Below are 22646 nucleotides of genomic sequence, written 5' to 3' on the forward strand. Positions count from 1 at the left end.
AGATATTAATATATAGAAGTTGCAGAAATGGGTATTTCAGAATTCAAAGATATGGAATGAATATTTAATAGAAAGAATATTACAATCAGTATAAACGTCTAACTTTGTGTCACAGCATGAACAATGAATGTTTCATAGCAAAGAATAGCTTTTGTAACCTTCTCAACAACTATGAATTGATTTAGTAAAGTACTACCTGAAGCTAGGCTATACAAAGGAGAGACAAACAAGAATAAAGGGTAAGAAAGAAAAACAGAAAAAATTGCAAGTCAAGGGTCAATCATCAATTTAATATTGCAGAGTTGAAGGTAAGGATTATCGAACTTAACAAATTTGGACCAGTAAGTCTTGTACTTGATTGTCGCTAGTTCCAGCCATGGCTTGTAGTTCCCATTGTAGTGAACGACGGCAGCATTCTCGATCTCCGTTATGTTGAGAGCTGGATCATAACCGAGTCCCAACGCATGCCAACTCCGATCTAACGGATATGTCAGATTGTAGAATGTTATCAACCCCGGTGGAAGAGACCCGAGCTTCCACAAAGTCCGGTCCTCATTCTGCACCAAATTTTTTCAAAGTGGAGTTCAAATAACCGAAAAGTATGTCAAAGCAGTGGAAAAATTAAAAAAAATATATTCCGAGCCAGAAACTACTCGGATGCAGTCGCAACAGATTTATTCCATCCAGTAAAGAGAGAACGTTAAGATTTGGAAATATATCAGCAAAACAAAGGTTGGAAAATTTTGGAAGAAAAATAAAAAAATATTTTTTCCAGGAATATGAAAAATAAAAAATAAAAATAAAAAATAAAAAATACTAAAGCGTCTTTTTATCTAACAAATTACACCAAAATTTAATAAAAAATTGGGTTCACTTTACGAAATTCACATTTCTTCAGAAAAATGGGCAAATTTTTAAAGTCCCATTCGACACATAAAAAGGTGGCGTTTTTTTTTTTTGCACAATTTTAACGTAATCACCCAAATTTGTTAACTGCACATGAGATATGCTACCAACAGGTCCAACCCAAAGATGTAGAGACATAAGTTTTCAAATATGTAAGACAAAGAAGCAGATTATTTTTTAAAGGGGGGTGTCGTCCAATCTTTGGTGTGGGTCCAACATGCATATATCAAACAAAATTTGTTATATTTCATATATCATACTATACTAAAAATATTATATTGCTATAAATCGTGCAATGTATAACTTGCAACCATGCACACACCGATGTACATGTGTACACATGGTAACATAGGTATCCAAATATGGCAAAAAGAAGAAAAATGGTAAGAATTACAGTGTGCACGGTGCACACCAAGGGAAAATAAGCAATAATGAAGAAAAAGAGAAACAATTTGTTGTTGTTGTTGTTTTTCTTTTTTTGGAATGGTATTTTTTTTTGGGTGCAATGTCAGCTTTTGTCATTAAAATAAAATAAAATAATGATGATAAAAGAAATGGAACTATTGTGAAGAGATACCAATTCCTTCCTTACCATGTCTTGCCAGCGGTGATATATTCCAGTAATGTTCCGCTTCTTCCACTCCTTCAAGTCAAACATGTTCATTCCAAATGCCCATCCACAAGCATTCGGATCAAAATTCTTAGATATCTTTGGGTTAGAGAAGTTGAGATATTTATCGAATCGATGGAAGCTCTCTTTACAGGTCTCTACTGCTCCATTCACCATCCCCTTCATATCAATAGACCAAAGAGGTGTCAAATCCTTCTGAACTACGATATCATCATCCAAAAACAGGATTTTGTCCAGCTTAGGGTACACTTCTGGAAGGTAGAATCTCAAATGGTTCAGCATAGACAAATACTTGGGGTTCCTGTATTTGAGATTCTCATCCCCAGCAGAGAGTGTGGATGGGTGATTTGCCTTGAAGTAGTATTCTTTGATCCGTGCAGATTCCAGTTGGCGCATAACTGAAACGTATGAAGAATTGAGCCACTTGAACTCATCAATGTTTTCAACATGGATAGTTGCATCCGCGGGAGGGTTAGCAAGGAACCACATTTTCATAGCCGCAAAATTCAATCCGTCCGTTACAATATGGAATACATGTTTCTCAGGTTCCCTTGCATGAAATACAGTAGAATTGACAACAACGGACGTGGCAAGTACATTATCAGAGAATATGGCATAATGGTGGAGAGTCGGATTTTCAAGCTTATCTCTGTCTACAGTTTCTTTGCTACCATGATCCTTCAAGAAGTAATCCGTTGTGAGCTGTAGAGAGAGACAGTGCAGAGCTTTAGGGAGTGTTTTCGCAGCAAGTTGAATCAAGAATGCACTTTTCTTCTTAAGTGCAGTTATAGCTACTTCAGTTGATTGAAGCATAGCGCGCAACTTCCTTGCCACTACAGCACAGTCATATTGCATGTCTTTTGCCTCTGATAGAACATGACCCATTGCTTTAGCTCGTTCAAGTGCACTAGATGAGAGAGGAGAGTTACCGTAATAAGTATCAAGAACTTGAAATGAGCTTTCTGAGAACAGAAAGCTGAGAAACCAAATACATCTGTTTTTTTTTTGAATGGTGAGAAACAAAATACCTCTTATGCAGTTCAGGGTCTGAATTAGCTTCTCCAATAGCATGCTGATTTTCTTTGATGCATTTGTTAAGGGAATTGTAGAGATCCATGTGGTTCTTGGTCTCAGTAATGCTCGCATATACTTTGGCCATTATGACCTGATCTCGCATAAGTTTCAAAGTAGAATCAGAGTTCGGATTTTCATATTCTTTCTTCCATATGCCGTATTTTCCCCTGGTTGTGGTATTGAGCTGCTTTGAGCGTTGAATAGACGCTGCTTGCATCTGGTTTTCTGTCTCTTTATCCTGTCGCATTAGCTCTCCAGTTCGTTTTTTCTTCCGTATCTGTCGCGTTTGCTGCAGGAGAACAAATTGTTACAATTCGACAGACTAAAAACACAAAAAATAAGAGTAAAAGAATGCTATTTTACCCGACGTTTCAACTTCACTGGACTAATTTGTGCATCTTGTTGATATTTATGACTGACACCTTCCCCAGGTTTCTGTTCATCCATAGAACTGCGGTTGCTGTCTTCTGATCCACTGGACACTTGTTGAAGTGAACCCTCTCTTTCCTGACAGACGGTATAAGAAATTGACGTAAGCTAATAATAATTAGTCTTAGCTTGTGTACCGAAACAAACCACATAAGATTGGATTACGACTGATTTAAGAAAAAAATAATAGAGGACAACAGTCAATCAGGAATTAACAATTGAAATGGATCGTAGTGTTGGAACCATAATATGAATGACAGAGAAGTTCTCTGCTACATTCGAAAAATATATGGCTTTCCTATTTTCTCAAACTTAACCACAAGTGGGAAAGAGAGAGTACCAGCCTATCCTTTCGCCATTCATGTTTCCTATCAAGTGGATTCTCCCAGACCCAGGAATCAGATAAGTCCTTTGATTTGATGGTACTTATTTGGACGACACCAGAAACATCCGTATATGTTGCAATTATGTCAGTATCCTGCAGAAACACAAATAGAAGTACTTGCATCGTGACACAGTTTGTATTAATGGAGAAAATAGATTTTTCATGTTCATCAAAACAAGTTTCATATCTATATATAGGCACAGCCATGTTTGGATAATAGGCACGAACTCAAACTTGTCACATATTCTTTAACCAGCTATCAAAGGCTCGCAACGGCTTTTTTTGGGAATTGTAACATCTGATTAAGCATATAGGACAAAGTGAGTTCGCACTTATTACCAAAACACGGTTGTGGTGATATCATTCTCCCCCCCCCAAACACACACACACACACACACACACACATATATATATATATATATATATATATATATATATATATATAGATCCAACATGGAGTGGGCCCAATCTAAGGCACCACAGACTGTAAAGAGAGGACAGTAGGGTCCCATATGTTTTTGGCAGCGAGAGAAGATGCGTGTTTTTCATGTAGGGTGACAAGCATGAAGGGTGGATATGAAGATTGCATGTAATGTGTGTGCATGTGTGTTTGAAGCATGCATTAGGTGGCATCCACGTGAAAGGGGGAGTGCCCTATTTCAAAGTAGAGAAAATCTCCAACCTCTCTTTTGTAGGAAGAGGAAATCTCCGTCCCTATTTTATCTCCACTTGGAAGAGACTACCTCCTATATGCCTATTTCCAAGGAGGAGGCATGCGCCAACCCCATTGAAGGGAGCATTTAAGATCCTATTTTATAGGATTTGATTTCTTACAAGGAGGACTACACTTCACCTAACCAGGGGAGTTCTTAGTGTGCTAGGCAATTAGAATTTTTCCGTGGGGAATCTCTAGAAGGAAAGAGAGAAAAACTCTTAGAGAAGCCACATCCTTCTCTGAAACACCTATTTTGTTGGAAATACTCAACCCTATGAAATTTCAATGGAGGGAAATCTCCATCATGGAGAAAATTTAGTAGCCTCTATAAATAGTAGGATGAATTGTAAGTGGAGGATCATTACTTCAAATAGAGTGTTGTTTTAATTAAAAAAAATCGTCAAGATCAGGGGAGGATTATCCCCTTCCCACATCTTTTTTTCCTCACTTCTCAGTGATATATCATCTTTTATTTGCATTATCCAAACACAAGCAAGAGCAACCATATATTAGGCAACCAAATATCATTTTTGGTCCAAGTGGTTTCAGAGTGATTATGCAGCAAAGTTCAATCCTAGTTTTAGATCGTGGTATTAGAGTTGTATTTTGTCATCATCTGGGATCGTGAACAATAGTGAACACCCGCGTCTAGCGACAACAAGCACATGAAGAAAAAGAGCTAGTATCTGTACTCGTTGACCGAAGAGACATGGTGGAAGAAGGAATAGATCAGAGACTCTCAGATCAAGAGGGCCAGATGGCAGCCATCATGTCGATGATGTCGCAACTGGTGTCAACCAAGGAGGTATCAACCTCCAGTCCAATCTTGAACCAGCCACCCATGCAAAAGAGGAGGTTGAGAGTGAACAAGAAGAGGAGAAAGAAGAGTGAGCACCGCAGAAATCCGGCTCCAGAGAGAGCATCCAGCCCAACACTTCAAGGTGGAGGCAAGGATCAACATACCATTATAAGATGGCAAAGTCAAAGTGGAGAAGTTAGATGATTGGCTCGACAGGCTTGAGACATATCTCTCGATCTACCAGTACAAAGACAGCCAGAAGGTGAATTTTGCATGACTGAAGCTGACTAGTCACGCTCTCATGTGGTGGAATGTATACGGCAGGAGAAATGGATTGGTAGAAGTGACATGGAAGCAGTTCCAAGCGATGATTCGGAAGAAGTTCTACCCCCTCAAATATGAGAAAGTTTGATTATGTGAAATAGCTGTATCTACAGCAACGAATTGAACAGACAGTGCGGAAGTACACTAGGATTTCCATAAGCTAGCCATGGTGCTTGAGATCCCGTTGGAAGAACAGGGTATCTTCATGAAGTACCTAGGAGGACTGCACGAGTATATTCGAGAAGAGTTAAATCTCTTCCCCATCGAGAACATTAAGGAGGTGATGTGATTCAGTCATCGCACTAGCAGTTAGATTTATTTTTGTCCTATTGGACATGTGCTATTTTATTTGGATTATCATTTTATTTAGGCTAGAGGTGGGAGATGTCTACATCACTATTGGCCAACCATAACCTACGAACCCAAGATTTGCATTAATTTGGTATCAGAGACTAGGGTTTGCATTAGGAGGTTAGCATCAAAGAAATGGCAATCGAAAACCAAGATCAGATGCACAAGAAGAACAATTATTGTACAAGAGACAAATCTAAGTACGATTCGAATCCCAACAAGTACGCCAACACAATCTGTAAGGTGTAGTGTGATAACTGCAAACGAATTGGACATATGACTGAAGAGTGTTGGAAGCTACGACCTTGTGGACCCCGATCCTGAGGACGGCGGGCGAGGACACGAGATCCCCATCAATCCTCTAAGATCACCACACGTGAAGGAGAGCTCTACTAAGGAACTCTCGAAAGAGTGCCTCTCACAGCATGAGTGGCGATGTAAAATGAGATACCTCTTGATTCGGGGACTAGCCCGAAACCAAGACATACCTGAAATAAAGAAGAGTCGCTATCCAAGGAAGTCGGCCTTGGAACCCAAAAGATACTCTGTGCAATGGATAAATCCAGAGATATGTACAGGGTCCGTGCCTGATGATGAATGAGGAAGGTCCGAAGAGCACCTCATCCGCCCGAGTGCAAGCACTTGGTCTCTTATGCTATTTATTATTAACCTTGAAGAGTTTTGGGCGAAAATAAAATAAAATGGGAACAAATATCCCCGAGAAGACGTCTACCTAAGCATGCATGTCAAGGGGAGGAAATAATAAGCACACAAAAAATAAATGAAAGAAGTGTCACCTAAGCATAGCTAGGTTATGAGTGTCGTGCTTAATTGGTGTCTAAGTTCGGGTGGGCAAACACATGCATAATACAACTAAATGTATAAAGTCTGTACAGGAAAGTAAAAAACACAACAAAACACACAACACGACTCAACACCACACACGATACGACACAACAAACCCTAGACTCTAATGGATTTTTCGGGCCCGAATCTTTGGATGGTTTGATGTTCATCCGAAGCCGCCTACGTATCCCCGCCGCTACGCGAATCAAGGCCACGTAGTTCTCGCGCCTATTCTAAACTGCATGCCTAACCTCTAGGACCGCTATCCTAGACTCAAATAACTAGATTCGACTGGTTATTAGTAGCTTATTGAGTGTGATTGGTTAGGTTCAAGTTGTTTGAGTTTTAGGACTTCTTATAAGCCATAATTAATGCAAGTTAGCCTTAAACTAATGCAGATGGGCCCTACATCCTATGTGTACTAGGTCGTATATCCTAAGGAAAACAATGGGTTAACTAAGTGCAACCTAGTCTAGCCATCGACTCAACTAAGTGTCTAACCGACTCTGATTCGAGGCATCCTAACTCTAAGGACACTCACACACAAAACATCAACATATCCAGGACAGACTCCTAACTCTAAGACACCCCAAATATCTAGGACAGAATCCTAACTCTAGAGGAAGATCTTTTCGAAAAACAGTTTGCAAGATTTGTTTGAAGAATTTTTGTATTTTTGAAAGAATTTTAAATGATTTATTTTTTAAGGTTTAACTGTACTTGGGATAAGGATCCCAAGCTGCCTACGTACCTCGTGAAAGAGGATCAAGCCAACGTAGTTCGGTACAGACTTTCCTAACTACTTTCTTAAAGACTTGACTTTTCAGATGTTTTGAAGTTTTCTGATGTTTTTTGACTTTTCATGGTTCAATGTTTTTGAGTTTTGAATTTGTGATGTTTTTGAATTTTTAAACTGTTTTCACCCTTTCAGCTAAAGGGAACCTATATGACCACACCCCGTGATCCACAGCATGAAGGAGTGTCAACGCTAAGGACATAATCCCTAGAGCAAAAGGGGAATTCCTAGGTAAAAGACAAACTACTATACTATGTAAAGGTAGGACAGACTCCTATCATTTATAAGGGTAGGACCGACTCCTGTATCATGCAAAGGTTGGACTGAATTCCAGGACTTGGTGAAAGGTCGGACAGAATCCTATACCTTACAGGGGTTGGCCAGAATCCTATGACTTTATAAAAGGTTGGACAGAATCCTAACTCCCTATGACAGTAAGACAGACTCCTGAAAGACAGACTCATAACACTATAGGACAAACTCCTATCTAGAGGACGAACTCCTAACTAGAGGATAGACTCTTAGTCTATGGACAGACTCCTATGCTAATGGACTGACTCCTAAACCAATAACTCTAATAAGGGGTGCTATCTAGACTAAGAAAATCTCCTAGAAGAAAAGAAGAGAAAGAAGGGTGCTAGTAAGACTAGGCGAGTTTCCTAGACACAGAGGTGGGCTCCAATTATCCTTATCATTACCCTCGCAATGATAAATAGGGCTTACTATATAAAAGACTCAGTTAGTCTTCTACTAATAGGGGGTGTAACTAATGATGAGACTTTGATAGTCTCCTGAATGTGACTCACTAATGAGACAATGCTCGTCTCCAAATGATATGACTTTTCTACTGAGACATAGCTTGTCTCTTAAAAGGGGGCTCTAGATGACTCTTTCATTGCCCTTGCAATGAAAAGGGAACCTAAGATTTAAGGGCATCTAATAGACTAAAAACTTTAAGGACTAAACATTCTATCTAAAGAAGCGAAGAGAAGAGGAGAGAGGGTACTACCTTGACCCGGTAAATCCCTCTAAGGATGGCCTTGGGCTAACGCCTTCATCGCAACCTAGGCTAAGCATGAATCAAGTATCAAAAGCACGCATTTGCATTCTACATGTAAGCTGAAAATTTGTATTTAAAATTACACTATCCAAATGGCAAAACTAGTAAACGTGATACACATCAAAGTTGTAGGGGACACATCAGGGAACATTTGATTAGTTATGCACTTCGACCGGTTCTCGCCGGAAGGGGCCGAAAAATGACCATCCCCGGGCAAATTTCATATTTCAATTCTGCAGTTTTGCTTTTCAAAAGTTCTGATTTGATTTTGCAAAACAGATGATCAAAAATACATTTTCAAGAAAAAGTGTTCAACTACAAAGTTTTAGAAAATTGATAAAAAAAACTTTTCTCCTCTGACAATTTCGGCTGGATTTTGCCGGAAGTGGCCGGAAAACGGCCATTTCCAATCAAGTCCAAATCTGGAAATGCAGTGTTTTTGACTGACATCTTAAAAGTAACATAACATTTTCATTTTTCATCGTTACGAGGTCCGGGAGATGTCAAATCGAAGATCTCGGAAAAATTTACAACTTCCGCGTGTATCACTTTTTCTAGATCTAACCAGATTTTAGTGAAAAATTGAAAATAAAATCTAGACAATATGTAATTCAACACAATTTCATGACATTTCACATCAAAACTTCATTAAAACATAAAATCTATGGGAATTTGACACAAATATATAATAATACATGCTGAATATGCTTAGATCTAACCATGTTGGTTTCAGTTTTGAAGATCTTTAATGAATTCTCACAAAAAATGCATAGATTCACCATTTTTTAAGCTTTTTCTTAAAATTTCACATTAAAAGACATCCAAACATTAGATCTATGGAGATTTCATTCAAATTTATGGTAAAACATGTTATTTAAACCTATATCTACCAATTTTTAAATCAGATTTCAAATCTTACACGGATTTTCACAAAAACACACATAGATTAACCATTTTGCACTGAATTTTGAGCTGAAATCTTAAAACGGCTATAACTTCTTCGTTTCTTGTCCAATTTTGGGCCATTATACGCCAAATCGAAGATCTCAACAAGCATTACACCTTCTCGTAAAAAATTTTCACGAATTCCAACCGAAAATTGACGAAACATGGCAAAAATGAGGCTTGACAGCATCTTGTTTTGCTATTTTCACATCGAAAACTAGAACTCAAAATTTGAGGTGAATTGCTTTAGATCTTCATATGAGACATGTTTTTAAACATATTTTGATAAATTTTAGCCCTAGGTTGCTAGATTTAACCTTTTTAAAGTATTTTCCACTTAGATTTATCATTTTAGGCTAGATTTTCAAAGAAAACTCAAAATCTACTAACCTTGTGCTCTTTTCTTGAATTTCTCCTTGAAAGCTTCTTCTTCTCCTCCTTCTTTCTCTCTCTAGATTTCTTTCTTTCTATAGAATTCTCTTTCTAGAAAGCTCTCTCTCTAAAATTAAATTAAGAACTCTAATTTTTTTCAAATGAGAGCCCAAATGCTCTATTTATAGAGTTTTTCCTTAATTTTTATCCCCCATTAGTTTATATGACAACCCCTTTTAAAAATTTTTGCTTTCGTTTTGGTTGCAAAAGGGTGGTCTAAGGAGAAAAATTAAGTAAAAAAATTAACATAATTTTATCCCCTTCTATTACCCTTAAGACACCCCTCCTATGTGTTTTATATTTGATTTTGCTGAAAATGGGTGGTCTCGAGTAGAAATTATGTAAAAAATTAGCGTGAGGTAATTCACCGCCCTTTAAAAGTAGCTTACATCCTAAGCTAAGTTTTCTTAGTGTAATTAACTAAATCACCCCCCTTTTCACTCTAGTGTAAAAGCTGGCTAAGCAATGGCTAATACACTCCCCTATTTACACTATCATTTTAACTCGACTCGTCTTAATAGGCATTTACTCGGATTTTGATAAAATTTTGTAGGGACCTAGCCTGGACCCTAACCTACCTTAGGATAGAATTTGAGACCCTAATTGACTGATTTGGTGGGTTTTTTATTTACACGAGGAGATTTAGGGCCCGGTTAAAATTGGGGGTGTCTACAAACCTTAAGGGATTCGGAAACACCAACACTAAGAAAAACTCTAAGGCTGCCCTGCATGCTGGAGAAGACGAGGAACTCCCTGAGATGACGACAATTTTTGATTGGTGTATACGACAAGTTGAAGAGAAAGAAGTTTTGATTAAACAAGATCCTCAAGCATTTGGATTCGAATGCACACTTATTGAACCTCCCTGAGGATTGTTAGGACTTCTTCCATCTTCAATATTGCCGATCTATACTGATATCATGGAGACCTGCCAGAGCACGACGATATTTCAACCCTTACCTTTCAGAGTGAGATCATCATCAGAGGATCATGTTAATGAATTCGTGGACAATGGAACTATGAAAACTCATTGATGATCACATTGCAGAAATCTTGTTCATTGGCGAGATCAACCTTTGACCAATTGTTCTTGGATCAATGAAGGTGAGCTACGACAACTTTGAGAGGATCTATATTAGCATGTTGCATACAGTTACTCGGCGAAGTTGAATTCTTCCCATATGGGGGAATTGATGTGATCAAATAGTCCCATGATTAGACTTATTTGTTACCATTAGATGGACATCTTGTTTAGTGTTTATTTAGGATTTATTCTGGTATTTAATTGTACTTTATTTGGCCTCGATGTGGGAGATGCCCACATCAATCTATGGCCTACTACCCAATACCCATGGTCAATTACCCAAATCAAATGTCCATCATTTAACCCTTTTAAATTCCCTTACATCCTATTGGCTATTATCATCGCTTATCACTTGAACCGCTAACACTTTATTTACTTCTCCATTGGTTGCCCCTATCTCATATCCCATTGTCCAGCCTATGGACTGCCACTTAACTACACCCCGCTTTTAAAAAACTCTCAAATACCCAGCTAACCCTAATTTTGAAGTGACCAGAAATACCCGTACTCACCTCTCTCCCTCATTCTCTCTCTTCCAATTTCTTTCCTCTCTTACTCCTCCTTCCTCTCCTCTTGGCTTGTGAAAACGACAATAGCACCTCCCTCCATCTCTCTCTTCTCCTCCCCCCCTCTCTTCTTCTTCTTCTCCTCTTTTCCCCCGTTTTTCTCTTCACTTCCCTTTATTTCTTCTCTTATTCTCCTTTCCTCTTTGCTTGTTGCCACCCCTTCCCTCGTTGTCTTTCCTCTCATACCTTCATCTAACTGATGCATGCAGCCCGCAACCATTACCTTCCCCTCCCTTCCCTTCCCTTCCCTTCCCTTCCCTTCCCTTCCCTTTTCCTCACCTTCGAGGTTCTTTCCACATTCCCGTAAGTTCCGTTTATCCCTTTTCTTATCTTCTTTGGATGAGAACAACCACCATCTTCTCTGTTCTCTAGTTATCTCTCTTTCCTCTCTTGGAGACCACCTATAACATGACAACATAGACCCAAGAGATAGTATGTCATCCAGTTAAGGATCCCCATTCTCCCATTTCCTGTTAGCCTACTCGTAGTTTCCCCTTGAACCTTTTCCCCATATGCTTTACGCATTTATTTTCCCCAATCAGCCCTACCCTTGTTACCCCTAACACTGCGAGCACATCGTCCACACTTATTCCATCAAACTACTAGATATCATAATATTAAAACTCCCCTGCGTCATCTTGGACTCCCCCAAGCCAACTTCCTTTTACCTTGGTCACGTTCTGCGTTTTACCACTGCATTCTGCGTTTTGCCATGCATAGTTAATAAAAACTCCTTTGACTCTCCCAAATTATGACCCCATCAACTGAGTACTCAGACGCATCAACCGAGTACTCAACAGCATCGTGTCGAGTCAACTAGGACTTTCTTCGGCCGCACTCCGCATTTTGAAACACTGTTAGATATCCTTTGGACCATAGGCATATTTTTGTAAAGTTATAAATATCAGTTTCGGTGGATTTGAGTGGATTTCGGTTTCGGTTTCCGAATCCAGGTGGATTTCATTTCAGTAGCAACCAAAATTAAAATATTTTGACCGAAACGACATTTTTCGGCTGAAATTTAAAATAATGTATTTTTGTAGATCTAATTTATTTGATTGGCCTGTCTTTAGGGGTGCAACTCGGGTCAGGTTGAGGCCAACCCGAGGAACCATTTCCTCAACCCGAACCCGACTCGAGGAACCAATTCCTCAACCCGAACTCGACCTGAGGAACCATTTCCTCAACTTAACCCGACCCGAAAATTAAACATATTAAACCACCAAAAGTAAAAAAGTTGGAAGGGTGATTTCACCCCCTTAAACGGATAAAATCTCTTCCCCCCCCCCCCCCCCCCCCCCTTAATGGTTTCTATGATAATGGCTCACTGCTCCAGGATAAATTCACCCTCCTTTAGACTTTAAGCTTTTAACGTTTCCATTTGCCTTGCAAACTTAACGAGTAAGTAACGTGAAAGGGGGGATTTTATGCGTCAGAGGGGATAATATCATTTCTTTTTAGTTTTTTGACTTTTAGCATTTTAGGTAATATTAAAAGAAATAGAAAATCAAAATTTTTGAGAGGGAAAATCAGGAAGGCAAAGTTGCAACTTTCATTTTGAGTATATTTTATTATTTTAAAAATGCAAGTCGGGTTGCAGGGTCGGGTCGGGTTTGCGACACCTCAACCAGAACCCAACCTGAATTCAAATCGGGTTGAGTTTTTCCAACCCGAACCCAACCCGGATTTCATAAAACCCAACCCGACCCGGCAAAAAATCGGGTTCAACCTGACACAAGTTGCACCCCTACCTGTCTTGAGATCTGATTCTATTAATTAGTTGGTTTATTTCCCTTGATTAGAACTTACTGTTTGAGAGCAAGAAAAGGTGAAAAGTGACTAGAGAAAGAGAAAAGGTAGAAAGAAATATGAGTGCATGAGAAAATATTAAAGGGGAAAAAGGTGAAAATTAGGTGCACAAGGGAAAAAAACGCCAAGAGGAAGAGGCCTAATGTTAGGGTTTGGGGCATGAAACATGGTGATTTTCTAATGGAGGGAGGATTTTTTATGAAATGGTACAAAAATGAACCTAATTTTAAGTTGAGTGCTAAAATGCGCCTAACTTGAGTGCTAAAATGTGCCTAACTTGAGTGAAATAGGGCTGGTCCTTATGATATTTTAAAGAAAATGCTAAAAATATGATGATTATTATGTTTTATCCTAACAATAACATTTTGGGGGTCATGTGTGCAATGAAAATAATCACATCTATCGATCTGACCAACTATCACAAGTCTGGCCCATTGTCATTGACCGCAACTTGATTGGAATATCCTAACCCCATGATGAATTGATGCATGAGCTTCCTTGGCCCATCAGCCTCAACATTGCTCTACTAGTGTAGTTGTTGCTGTTCTATGTGTTACTTGTGTTAGGAGTGACATTTTGGTCATTTAGATAGCTTTGAATGTCTATTTTGGTCATTTAGCTCTAGTGAGGGTATCTTAGTCATTTCTACTATTTTACATGTCCATTTATGTCTTTGCATCTTAGGAGGGTAGTTTAATTAATTTCTTAAGCGTTCACGGTATTTTAGTTTAGCTAGGGGAATATGTGTCATTTCCATTGTTGGGAGGCCTACAAAAAAGGGCATTTCCCACCATTTTTGTATTAGTCTTGAATTTTGAAATTTGCTTTAGATCCTAGATCTGAGTTGGAATTTGGGTGGGAATTTCTTCTTTGAGAAGAAATAAATTCCATGAGTAAGAAATTCAATTAAGGAGGCACCATTCCAAAAAAAGGAGGTGTTTTGAGCTTGTAAAGCAAGCTTTTCTTCTCTTCAATCTTCATCAAATTAGTCCTTGATTCTTCAAGGAGTTTCACGTCCAAGAGAAGCAGGCATCCCCTTGCCTAGCTACTTCCATGCATTTTTCCGATCCATAAAAAAAGGCAAGAACAGTGTACAATCTGTCTTGGAGAAGCTTTGAAGATGTCAAAGTTGCTGGAACACAAAAACTAATTCGTGGGCTGTGAAAGTTCTTGAATTTCTCTCTTCTTAAAAGTCTTTCAAAATTTCTGGCTTAGTGTGTCGAAAATCATCATCTATGATTAGATTCATGGAGTGGCATTTGGATCAAGAAGAAATGATGGTTACTTTAGTGGTCTCGGTCTGTGAAAGCCATAACAGTTCAGCCATGCTCTTTGTTGATGGAACTGGACAATTTCCATGAAAAGTGCTTGATGATTTCTATCACTAACTGAACTGTAATCATGCATGTTTTAATCTGCTATTAACTCATTGAGTTGCTGGATTTGTGGCGAGATTATCTACAAATCGGTCAATCTGTGAAATCTCCTTAATCTCGGGCACGAGCAGTGAGATCTCAAGTACTTCTTTCTTCAGGTTTGGGAATTCTGTGTCAAATTCCCCATATCTGGACCAAAGCTTACAGAACTTGATGTTTCGGGTGAAATCCCATTAGCCGAGGTCAGGATTTGTGGAACCATCATACACGAGCAAGTTTTGGAACGAAAAAGTCGGTGCTAATAGAAATTTGAAAGAAATTTGATTGAAAGAGAACAGCAGAACTCCATGTTACTAAGAGGCTTTAATCAGGGTTCACGGTTTAATGTTTTCTCATGAATTACGAAGAGCAAGTTTCATTGTTTTGGCTTCTGTTCTAAAGACAACTACTTCAATTATAAAACAGGTCAGACACTTGAGCCATTGAAGTTAGCTCTTTCCACGGTTGTGCATTTATTTCCACCCATGTGGTTGGAGGTTCTTTTCAAGCTCACATTAAAAATGTCATTTCTGATGTTGCTAATAAAATGCATAGATAGCACAATATGTTTGAATAAATGCTAAAAAAAAATGCTATGGGCAGAAATATGTTAGGGATTTGTCATGCCTTGTAGCATCTTTGTTTGACCTGAGTGAAGCTTTGAACAAAATCTGCTGCAACGGTTCTGTTCATGCGGGAAACCGCCCATTAGAGGAGGTAGCTTACCATTTGCTTGAAACTACTGATGGATTATGTGTTTCCAAGTGTGAATTTCCCAATGCCTAAGTAAGGACTGTTAGATGCTTTGGAACAGCCGACACTTTTGGAATCTGCCTCATTTGGAACTTTCCTGAAGTTGAAATTAGTTTTGCTAATTGTTCGTGCAGATTTTGATATTGGACATTTTATTATAACTCAAATGGCTCTGCTGAAATAATACTCCTGATCAAGGTTTTAACAGAACCTTCTTGTTAGCTGTCATCTGTTTGGTGCTCTCGACTTTCATTCCAGCCTTAAGAGCCCTTACATAGCTATTTGTGCTTGAATTGGGAATTGGCTGAGCCACCTATCCTAATTGGTACAAACAACTATAGAAACTAACTATCCATTGGTACATACCTAATCTTTGGAATTATACCCTAATTGCCTGTCAGTTGTCACAACCATCGCTTAGTGGAGTCGTTCTCATTAGCAGAACATCTCAATCACCCAACAATCCTCAAATAATGCTACCGCAAACTTTCCCCTACATCATTCATCAAGCCTCATTTAATGCCACCAAGAAAAGCTGTTGAATTTTGTAGTCCTTCATCTTAAGGATTAGATGTCCATTTTTTATAAGACTAGGACCATGTGGGTTGCCTCGAGATGGTCTAAAAGATATATGGCCTCTATTACAGATATTTTGTCCTAGTGTGAGACCCACAAATTGATCGTTCGATCCTGACGGAGATTGTCTCGCCTAGTCAGACAGTCTTTTAAAACTTCACTTCAACTAATATGTTAATGTGCACCTTAGTTGAGACCCACATTATGAAAGGAAAAGAAAGGAAGAAAAGGATTGGTTAAAAGAGGAGGTGGGGTTAAGATAAGGTAGAAAACCTAAAAATTTTCATGAGAGAATGAGATAAAGAATGTAAAAGATATCCAAATTTGAAAAGATAGAATGAATTAGGTGTTCTAAATGAAATAATATAACAATAAGAGCATGCAAGGTAGGAAGATTGAAATTATGGTTTTGATAGAAGAGTACAGAGAAGGGAAAAAAGAAATAGAGACAAAGTAGGTGTCACGAAAATCAGATCTTGGGCTTTCTTCCTTGATCGAATGGCTATGACACCAATGTAAAACTACCATGAAACCAATAATGAGATTGAAAAAAAAAGAGAAGATAAACGGAGAGAAAACATACGGGAAGAAGAGTAATCTGATGTTTAATTACATAACTGATGACTCAAATACAAGCTTACATACACAAAATTGTTCAAAGACCAAATACCGGAAGAATAGTAATCTGATGTTTAATTACAAAACTGACGACTCAAATACAAGCTTACATACACAAAATGTTCAAAGACCAAATACCTTTAGTGATGGTTGGTCGACCAATGCACACAATATATAAAGGACATGATTTGTTCTAACATAAATAGATCTGAAAGTATAGGAGACAACATTTCATTTAGTCAATGACATGGAGATAATGATTATTGCAATTGGAACACTTGAGACAATCTATGAAACCAAAAGCTTTGCGACAATAAAGAATCTGCATGCAAATGCATTTACAAACAGAGAATCTAAAGAAAGTCTACCTTTCCATCATTGCAATTCTCACAACCATTTAGTCGCCGAGATCCTTTGGCAGGCTGTTGCCTGCGAAAACAAAAATAAAAAGCATGATAAACAAGATATTGCAATGAAGCACATCATCTTCATCAACATATGCATGCTTACTACAAATTATACATAGAGTGATAGATATACACATGATGGACATATATATATATATATATGAGGAAAGTGTTTCTACTCGGTCCCCTAGATAAGCTTATCTACTCCTCCCTTTAAAAAAATACAGTGGGCCCACGCTGTTTGGATGATCCAAAGCATTCATTTGATAGGTCTTAACATAGATAGGGTGTGCCCAAAAAATCAGCACCAAAGGGTCATCCTAGCCCTTCGTTTTGTAGTGCCTTGTGGTGCCCAGAATGGACACATATAAACGTCCACGTTTATATGCGTCCATTTTGGACACGGTGTGCCCAACAAAACGAAGGGCTAGGATGACCCTTTGGTGCTGATTTTTTGGGCACACCCTATCTATGTTAAGACCTATCAAATGAATGCTTTGGATCATCCAAACAGCGTGGGCCCACTGTATTTTTTTAAAGGGAGGAGTAGATAAGCTTATCTAGGGGACCGAGTAGAAACACTTTCCTCTATATGTATATATATATATATATATATATATATATATATATATATAGAGAGAGAGAGAGAGAGAGAGAGAATATATATATATATATATATATATATATATATATATATATATATACACACATACAGAGAGAGAGAGAGAGAGAGAGAGAGAGAGAGAGAGAGAGAGAGAGAGAGAGAGATCTTACATTGTTTGTGTATTGGACATTGGAAGGGAACCCACAGTTGCCACTTCTATCACTATTAGGGAGATCAGGAACATGACCTACAAAAACATCATTAAATTGTGAAAGACAAGACACTCATTAGATGAAACATAAACTTATCATATGTGTGTAGAAACAAAGAATGAAAAAAGAACCAAAAGTGGTAGAATGAGAGCTAGAAGCATACTTAATGGAGGAAATCAATGAACCAAATAAAAAGTAGGCAATCATATAAAATACATGTTGAGTCATAGTGAATTATTTGCTCCATCCATGTAGCATGATATATATATATATATATATATAATCATTATCGGGCAGAAACTAATGAATACTATGTAATTAGAGTGAGCTGGCTAACTTACCATTCAAAAAGAAAAAAGAAAAAAGAGTGAGCTAGCTAACTTATACATACATTACATAAGTGCAACTTACTAAAGATTTCATTTTGTGAGAACAACATTATGAAAATGATAGTGCAGTTTACAAGCACATATCTAGAACTAATAGTTGAAGAATTAAACCTGATAGTGAGGTAAAAATACATCCAAGGTATATATTTAGCACTGAATATAAACACAATTCATATCCAATGGTGTCTTAGAAGCATCTATATTGACTGTGATGTTCCCTCATGGGTGACGGCAAGAGTATCCCAAATAAGCTTGGCGGAATAAAAAAGAGCTACTCTATTAAACTCCTCTGTAGATAAGGCACAAAACAAAGAGTTTATAGCTTTGTAATTTAAATTTGCATGCATTTTCTCTTCAACATTCTATTCTTCAAATGGCTTGGAAGGCAAAATATATCCATTTTCAACAATATGCCAAAGTTCCACATCTATCGAAAGAAGATAGATGCGCATCCTTGTCTTCCAATGTCCATAGTTGGACCCATTAAAGTAAGGAGGTCTAGTTGTGGAATGGCCTTCTGGAAGTCCGGTTCCATTTATATTTGCCATTTCACAAGTAGAAAGTTGCCAAAGATCTTATGATCTTTCCCTTGTTGAAATTTTAAAAAAAATTTCCAAAGATTTTTAGAAAAGAAAATCTTTTAAGCCTTTGCTCTGATACCAAAGTGAAATTCCAAGGGTGGTCCCGAGTACGGCAACTTAAGAGGAGGTAAAAATTAGGTTGCTAACGAGTTTTAATCTTTTGAAAACTTCTAACCCAATTTTGAAGATTAAGAGATCAAGAATGAAATTTAAGCATGCAAGTTAAATCCTAAGTGCAAATGCAAATAAAGAGCAAGAGTTTAAGAGATAGTGCACCCGAGATTTAAAGTGGTTCGGTCCTTCAAACGCGAGGCCTACTCCACTCCACCAACCAAACCCGTTGATGGCTTCACTATTTGATCTTCTTAGCTTCGGCGAAGATCAATGCCGATTACAATTCCGAATGCCTTTAACCTTGGTGGCAATCTTCACCACGGAGAGAGTGGGCTCCGCTTCTCCGAACACTCGCCCGAATACAATCTTGATAAAGAAAGAAAGAACTAAAAACAATCCCTCACAAGGGTTTACAAATTGTAGAAGATGTACAAATTTGAGCCTAATGATCCAAATCCTAATCTTAGAGGATGAGAGGCATAAACAAGCTTTAATCACTCTTTGGATGTTCAAATGAAGTTTTTGAGTGTTAGGATTGATAATTGGGAAGGTGGGAATACCCATATATATAGAAAAACCCAAATATGACCGTTTGGTGGCATTGTCGTAAATCTGGCAAAGTTACCAACGGCTCAATTTCTTCCCGTTATAGAGGTCTCGGAGTTCCGAGAAATTCTCTCGGAGTTCCGGGAATGCAAACAGAAGTTGGAAAATTTCTACTGAACCAAATCTCGGAGCTCCGAGGATTTCTCGGAGTTCCGAGCTCAGAGCTCCGAGAATTCCGAGAAGCCTATCAGCAGCAGATTTTCAATTATGGTTTTTGGGCTTCCAACTTTACACCAAGTTGGGATTGTTATGAGGGTTCCAAAGTGTTGGAACACCACAAGGACAATCACTTAAGCATTTAGGGTGTGTGAGATTAACTTAATTTATGCCTCTTAAAATCTAAAACTAAGATTGGATCATATACATTCTAATTAGACTTCGATCTTCAATTGATTCTTCAAGTCTTCATTCGTCTTGGATCTCCGATGTCTTTGACCTTCATAAGCGGTCCAATGAGAGCTTCTTGGCCTCAATCCAAGCAATCTTGTCTTTAAGCAATCATGATCTACAACTTAAACAATTAAACACATTAGTGATCTTAAATCACTTGTGTATTGGAATCATCAAAATAAGATGGGAATTGCCAAGGTGGGAACCATTGGGCTTACAAACTTCAAACATCTCCTTTAAAAAAATATGTCCCAACTCTAATTCCCTCAAAGCTCACTCCTAAAACATGTTTTTAGCCCTGGTTCATCTAACCACTTTGTATAAAATTTGTTAATGCATATTACCCAAAACACTTCAAACATTCAGACAAAAAAATAAATGATAAAAATCATGTGTATACAAACAAATCCGTGTGACATAGCTTCAACTACAGCATTGACCTCCTGAACAAACAATTTATCATATAACTATTAGCATCTCATAAAACATTTCACATATATGGTCACAAAATAAACTGATAAGATTAATAAATTTTTGCAACTAAATGATATTTTAGTTCTACAAAACATACAATTCTTCAGATTCTATCCATTCTTCACAACATACGGTTCTACAGAGCAAGCAACTCAAGTGATATTCTCGAGTGGACAATCAATGACAGATTAAAGTGTTTCTCTAAAAAAAAATTATACTAATATCTCATCTTTACAGACATATAGAAAGAAATTCAATTGAACATAATGAAGCTGGTCCATAAAACTGACATTCCAAATCTTAAAAAAAAACGTATCCTCAAACAAATCAATTAGTAGCCTTGTTTCAAATATTCATATAAAATAATAATTCATAAGCAATGAACTCAAAACTTCTAATTTCTGCATAAACATTTCGATTACAACTCCACAAAGAATTTCACAATTATAAGTTAAGAGCAATTGCATCACAAAAATTTTCAGAAACAAAGCTAGCGTAAAATCATGAAGTCTGATCTTATATTTCAATCCAACAATCAAATCCTAATAAAAGTATCAATAGCAACTAATAGTAGAGATCATCAATAATAATAAAGAACGAATACCTTGCTTGTCATAGCGTTTGCAAATTCTCTCTCCTTCTTCTTGATCTCTTCCTTTGCGTAAATTTCAGAGAATCCGATCAAAATGAAGTGAGATTGTCAGATCTGAGCTTTGATTTCTCAAAAAGAAACGGATCAAAGTTAAAATTAGTCATTGAAGAGGTTAGGGTTTTAAAGTGTAGATTTAGGGTTTCAAGGCTGGAAGATGACATTTAAAGGCTTCAAATAAGGAAACAATCGTGCAATCAACAGCTTATATGTTTCCAAGAGAGAAAAACAAGAAATTTTTTTATCGGAATCTAGCTGCAGAAGGATCGAAGATGAAAAGAGGAAGAAAAATGAAGACTCTTCTCTCTCCAGATTTTTGTAGATCTACAAACCTTTCTATAAATCTCAGATCTCGAGAAGTGATGAAATCATCGGAATCTATGGCTTAACCAGAGAACAATTGAAATTCGGCCGGAAATTCGGCCGAAAAAGTTGCCGGAGAAGGTGGGAATCAAGCTAGGGTTTGGAATTGAGGAAAATTATCTCTTTTCCTCTTTTCTCTTCTCAGCTCTGTGTCTCTCTCTCTCGATTTTTCTACAAATGAAAAGCCCCCATCCCAAATGAAGCCTACCCCCCTTTTGTTCATTAGTACAACTCCTGTAAACACACTTTGACTACTCTTTTTCAACAAAAGGGGGTTCAGGTAAAACAGGGGTGCAAACATAAAGGGAAATGATATAACCACACTCCATTACCTACTAAACATCCCCATTCGGATGATTCACCCCACTTGACCATTTAAGAAAACAATAATATACTAACCCTTATTTTCCTGGGTCACACACTTATTGGATAATACACACCCCTGTTACACTAGAATACACGACACTTACAAACTAGACTTTTCCTGTTCGGAAAATTTTAGCGGATTTTTGCAAAATTTTACAGGGTCCTAACCAAGGTTTTAAATTTCAGTTTCGTTACCGGTTTCGGCCCCACAAAAATTGAAATTTCGCTCGAAATCCGGCGGATTAATAAAAACAATATTTTATTAGTTATCGAAATCCCTGAAATTTCGGTTGAAATTTAGGTCGAAATTTTGGGATAGTTATTAAATAATTAAAAATTTTAAAAAATAGTTGAAATCCCTAAAATTTCGGAATTTCGGACGAAATAATGACACGTTTCGTGTAAGTGCCAGTTCGGTTTCAGTCTCCACCGAAACCCGAAATCTCGGATTTCGGTCGAAATTTAAAACCATGGTCCTTACTAAGATCCTAACCTATCTTAGGGTAAATTTGGGACACTAATTCACCTATTTAAAAGGTTTTTATTCACACAAGATAATTTGGGGCTCGGTCAAAATGGGGTGTTTACAGTAGCCTTTCTTGAGGAATGAAGAAATTTATCCTCAGATTGTGTTATTGCACAGAAAAGGAGGAACGACCCTTCCCTCGAAGTGGGTCAAGAGGCTGATCTTCCCTGTAAGAAGATCAAATTAGTTGTGAACCGATTCAGGTTCGTAACAGATCCATCACACCTCTTTTAGGCCCTGTCTTGATTACAAGATATTTTTGGAAAAGCCTGAAGATGAAAATCTTTTTCAAAATTCAATAGATGTGAACCATTGGATTTCTCCTTTGAATATGTGGTTGGTTATGGATCTTGGTGAATGTGGATCATTCATTGCATTCTTGTCCCAATTTGATTAGATGTATGATTATCGATCAATCTCCATCGGTCATTATTTGATGCTCCATCGGCCA

General features: G+C 37.7%; 1 protein-coding gene across 4 annotated transcripts; it reads right to left on the reverse strand.

Moving 5' to 3' along the window:
- Window positions 1–59: 59 nt before the first annotated feature.
- LOC143886673 (putative galacturonosyltransferase 3) lies at window positions 60–21485 on the reverse strand. Of its 4 annotated transcripts, XM_077390734.1 has the most exons (9): window positions 21273–21485; window positions 20896–20942; window positions 17696–17772; window positions 16883–16943; window positions 3381–3518; window positions 2975–3118; window positions 2566–2900; window positions 1499–2444; window positions 60–557 (listed from the first exon to the last, which is right to left on the reverse strand). In XM_077390734.1, the coding sequence occupies exons 2-9, from the start codon at window positions 20905–20907 to the stop codon at window positions 270–272; spliced, it is 2001 nt and encodes a 666-aa protein (XP_077246849.1). In that variant the 5' UTR covers window positions 20908–20942; window positions 21273–21485; the 3' UTR covers window positions 60–269. The 4 variants fall into 4 exon arrangements, with proteins under 4 accessions (XP_077246849.1, XP_077246848.1, XP_077246850.1 ...); XM_077390733.1 differs by having other exon boundaries at window positions 20896–21485; XM_077390735.1 differs by lacking the exons at window positions 20896–20942; window positions 21273–21485 and adding an exon at window positions 18984–19508.
- Between the last annotated feature and the right edge of the window lie 1161 nt (window positions 21486–22646).

This window comes from Tasmannia lanceolata, unplaced genomic scaffold (assembly GCF_043159265.1).
Source record: "Tasmannia lanceolata isolate RefF3 unplaced genomic scaffold, GAP_Taslan_0.1 ptg000011l, whole genome shotgun sequence".
Taxonomy (NCBI): domain Eukaryota; kingdom Viridiplantae; phylum Streptophyta; class Magnoliopsida; order Canellales; family Winteraceae; genus Tasmannia; species Tasmannia lanceolata.

Excerpts from the sequence above, each read along its gene's own strand:
- LOC143886673 (XM_077390734.1), bottom strand. Across the intron at positions 3,119-3,380 it reads AATGGCGAAAGGATAGGCTG|GAAAGAGAGGGTTCACTTCA; the intron begins GTACTCTCTCTT and ends ACCGTCTGTCAG. Across the intron at positions 558-1,498 it reads ATCACCGCTGGCAAGACATG|AATGAGGACCGGACTTTGTG; the intron begins GTAAGGAAGGAA and ends AATTTGGTGCAG.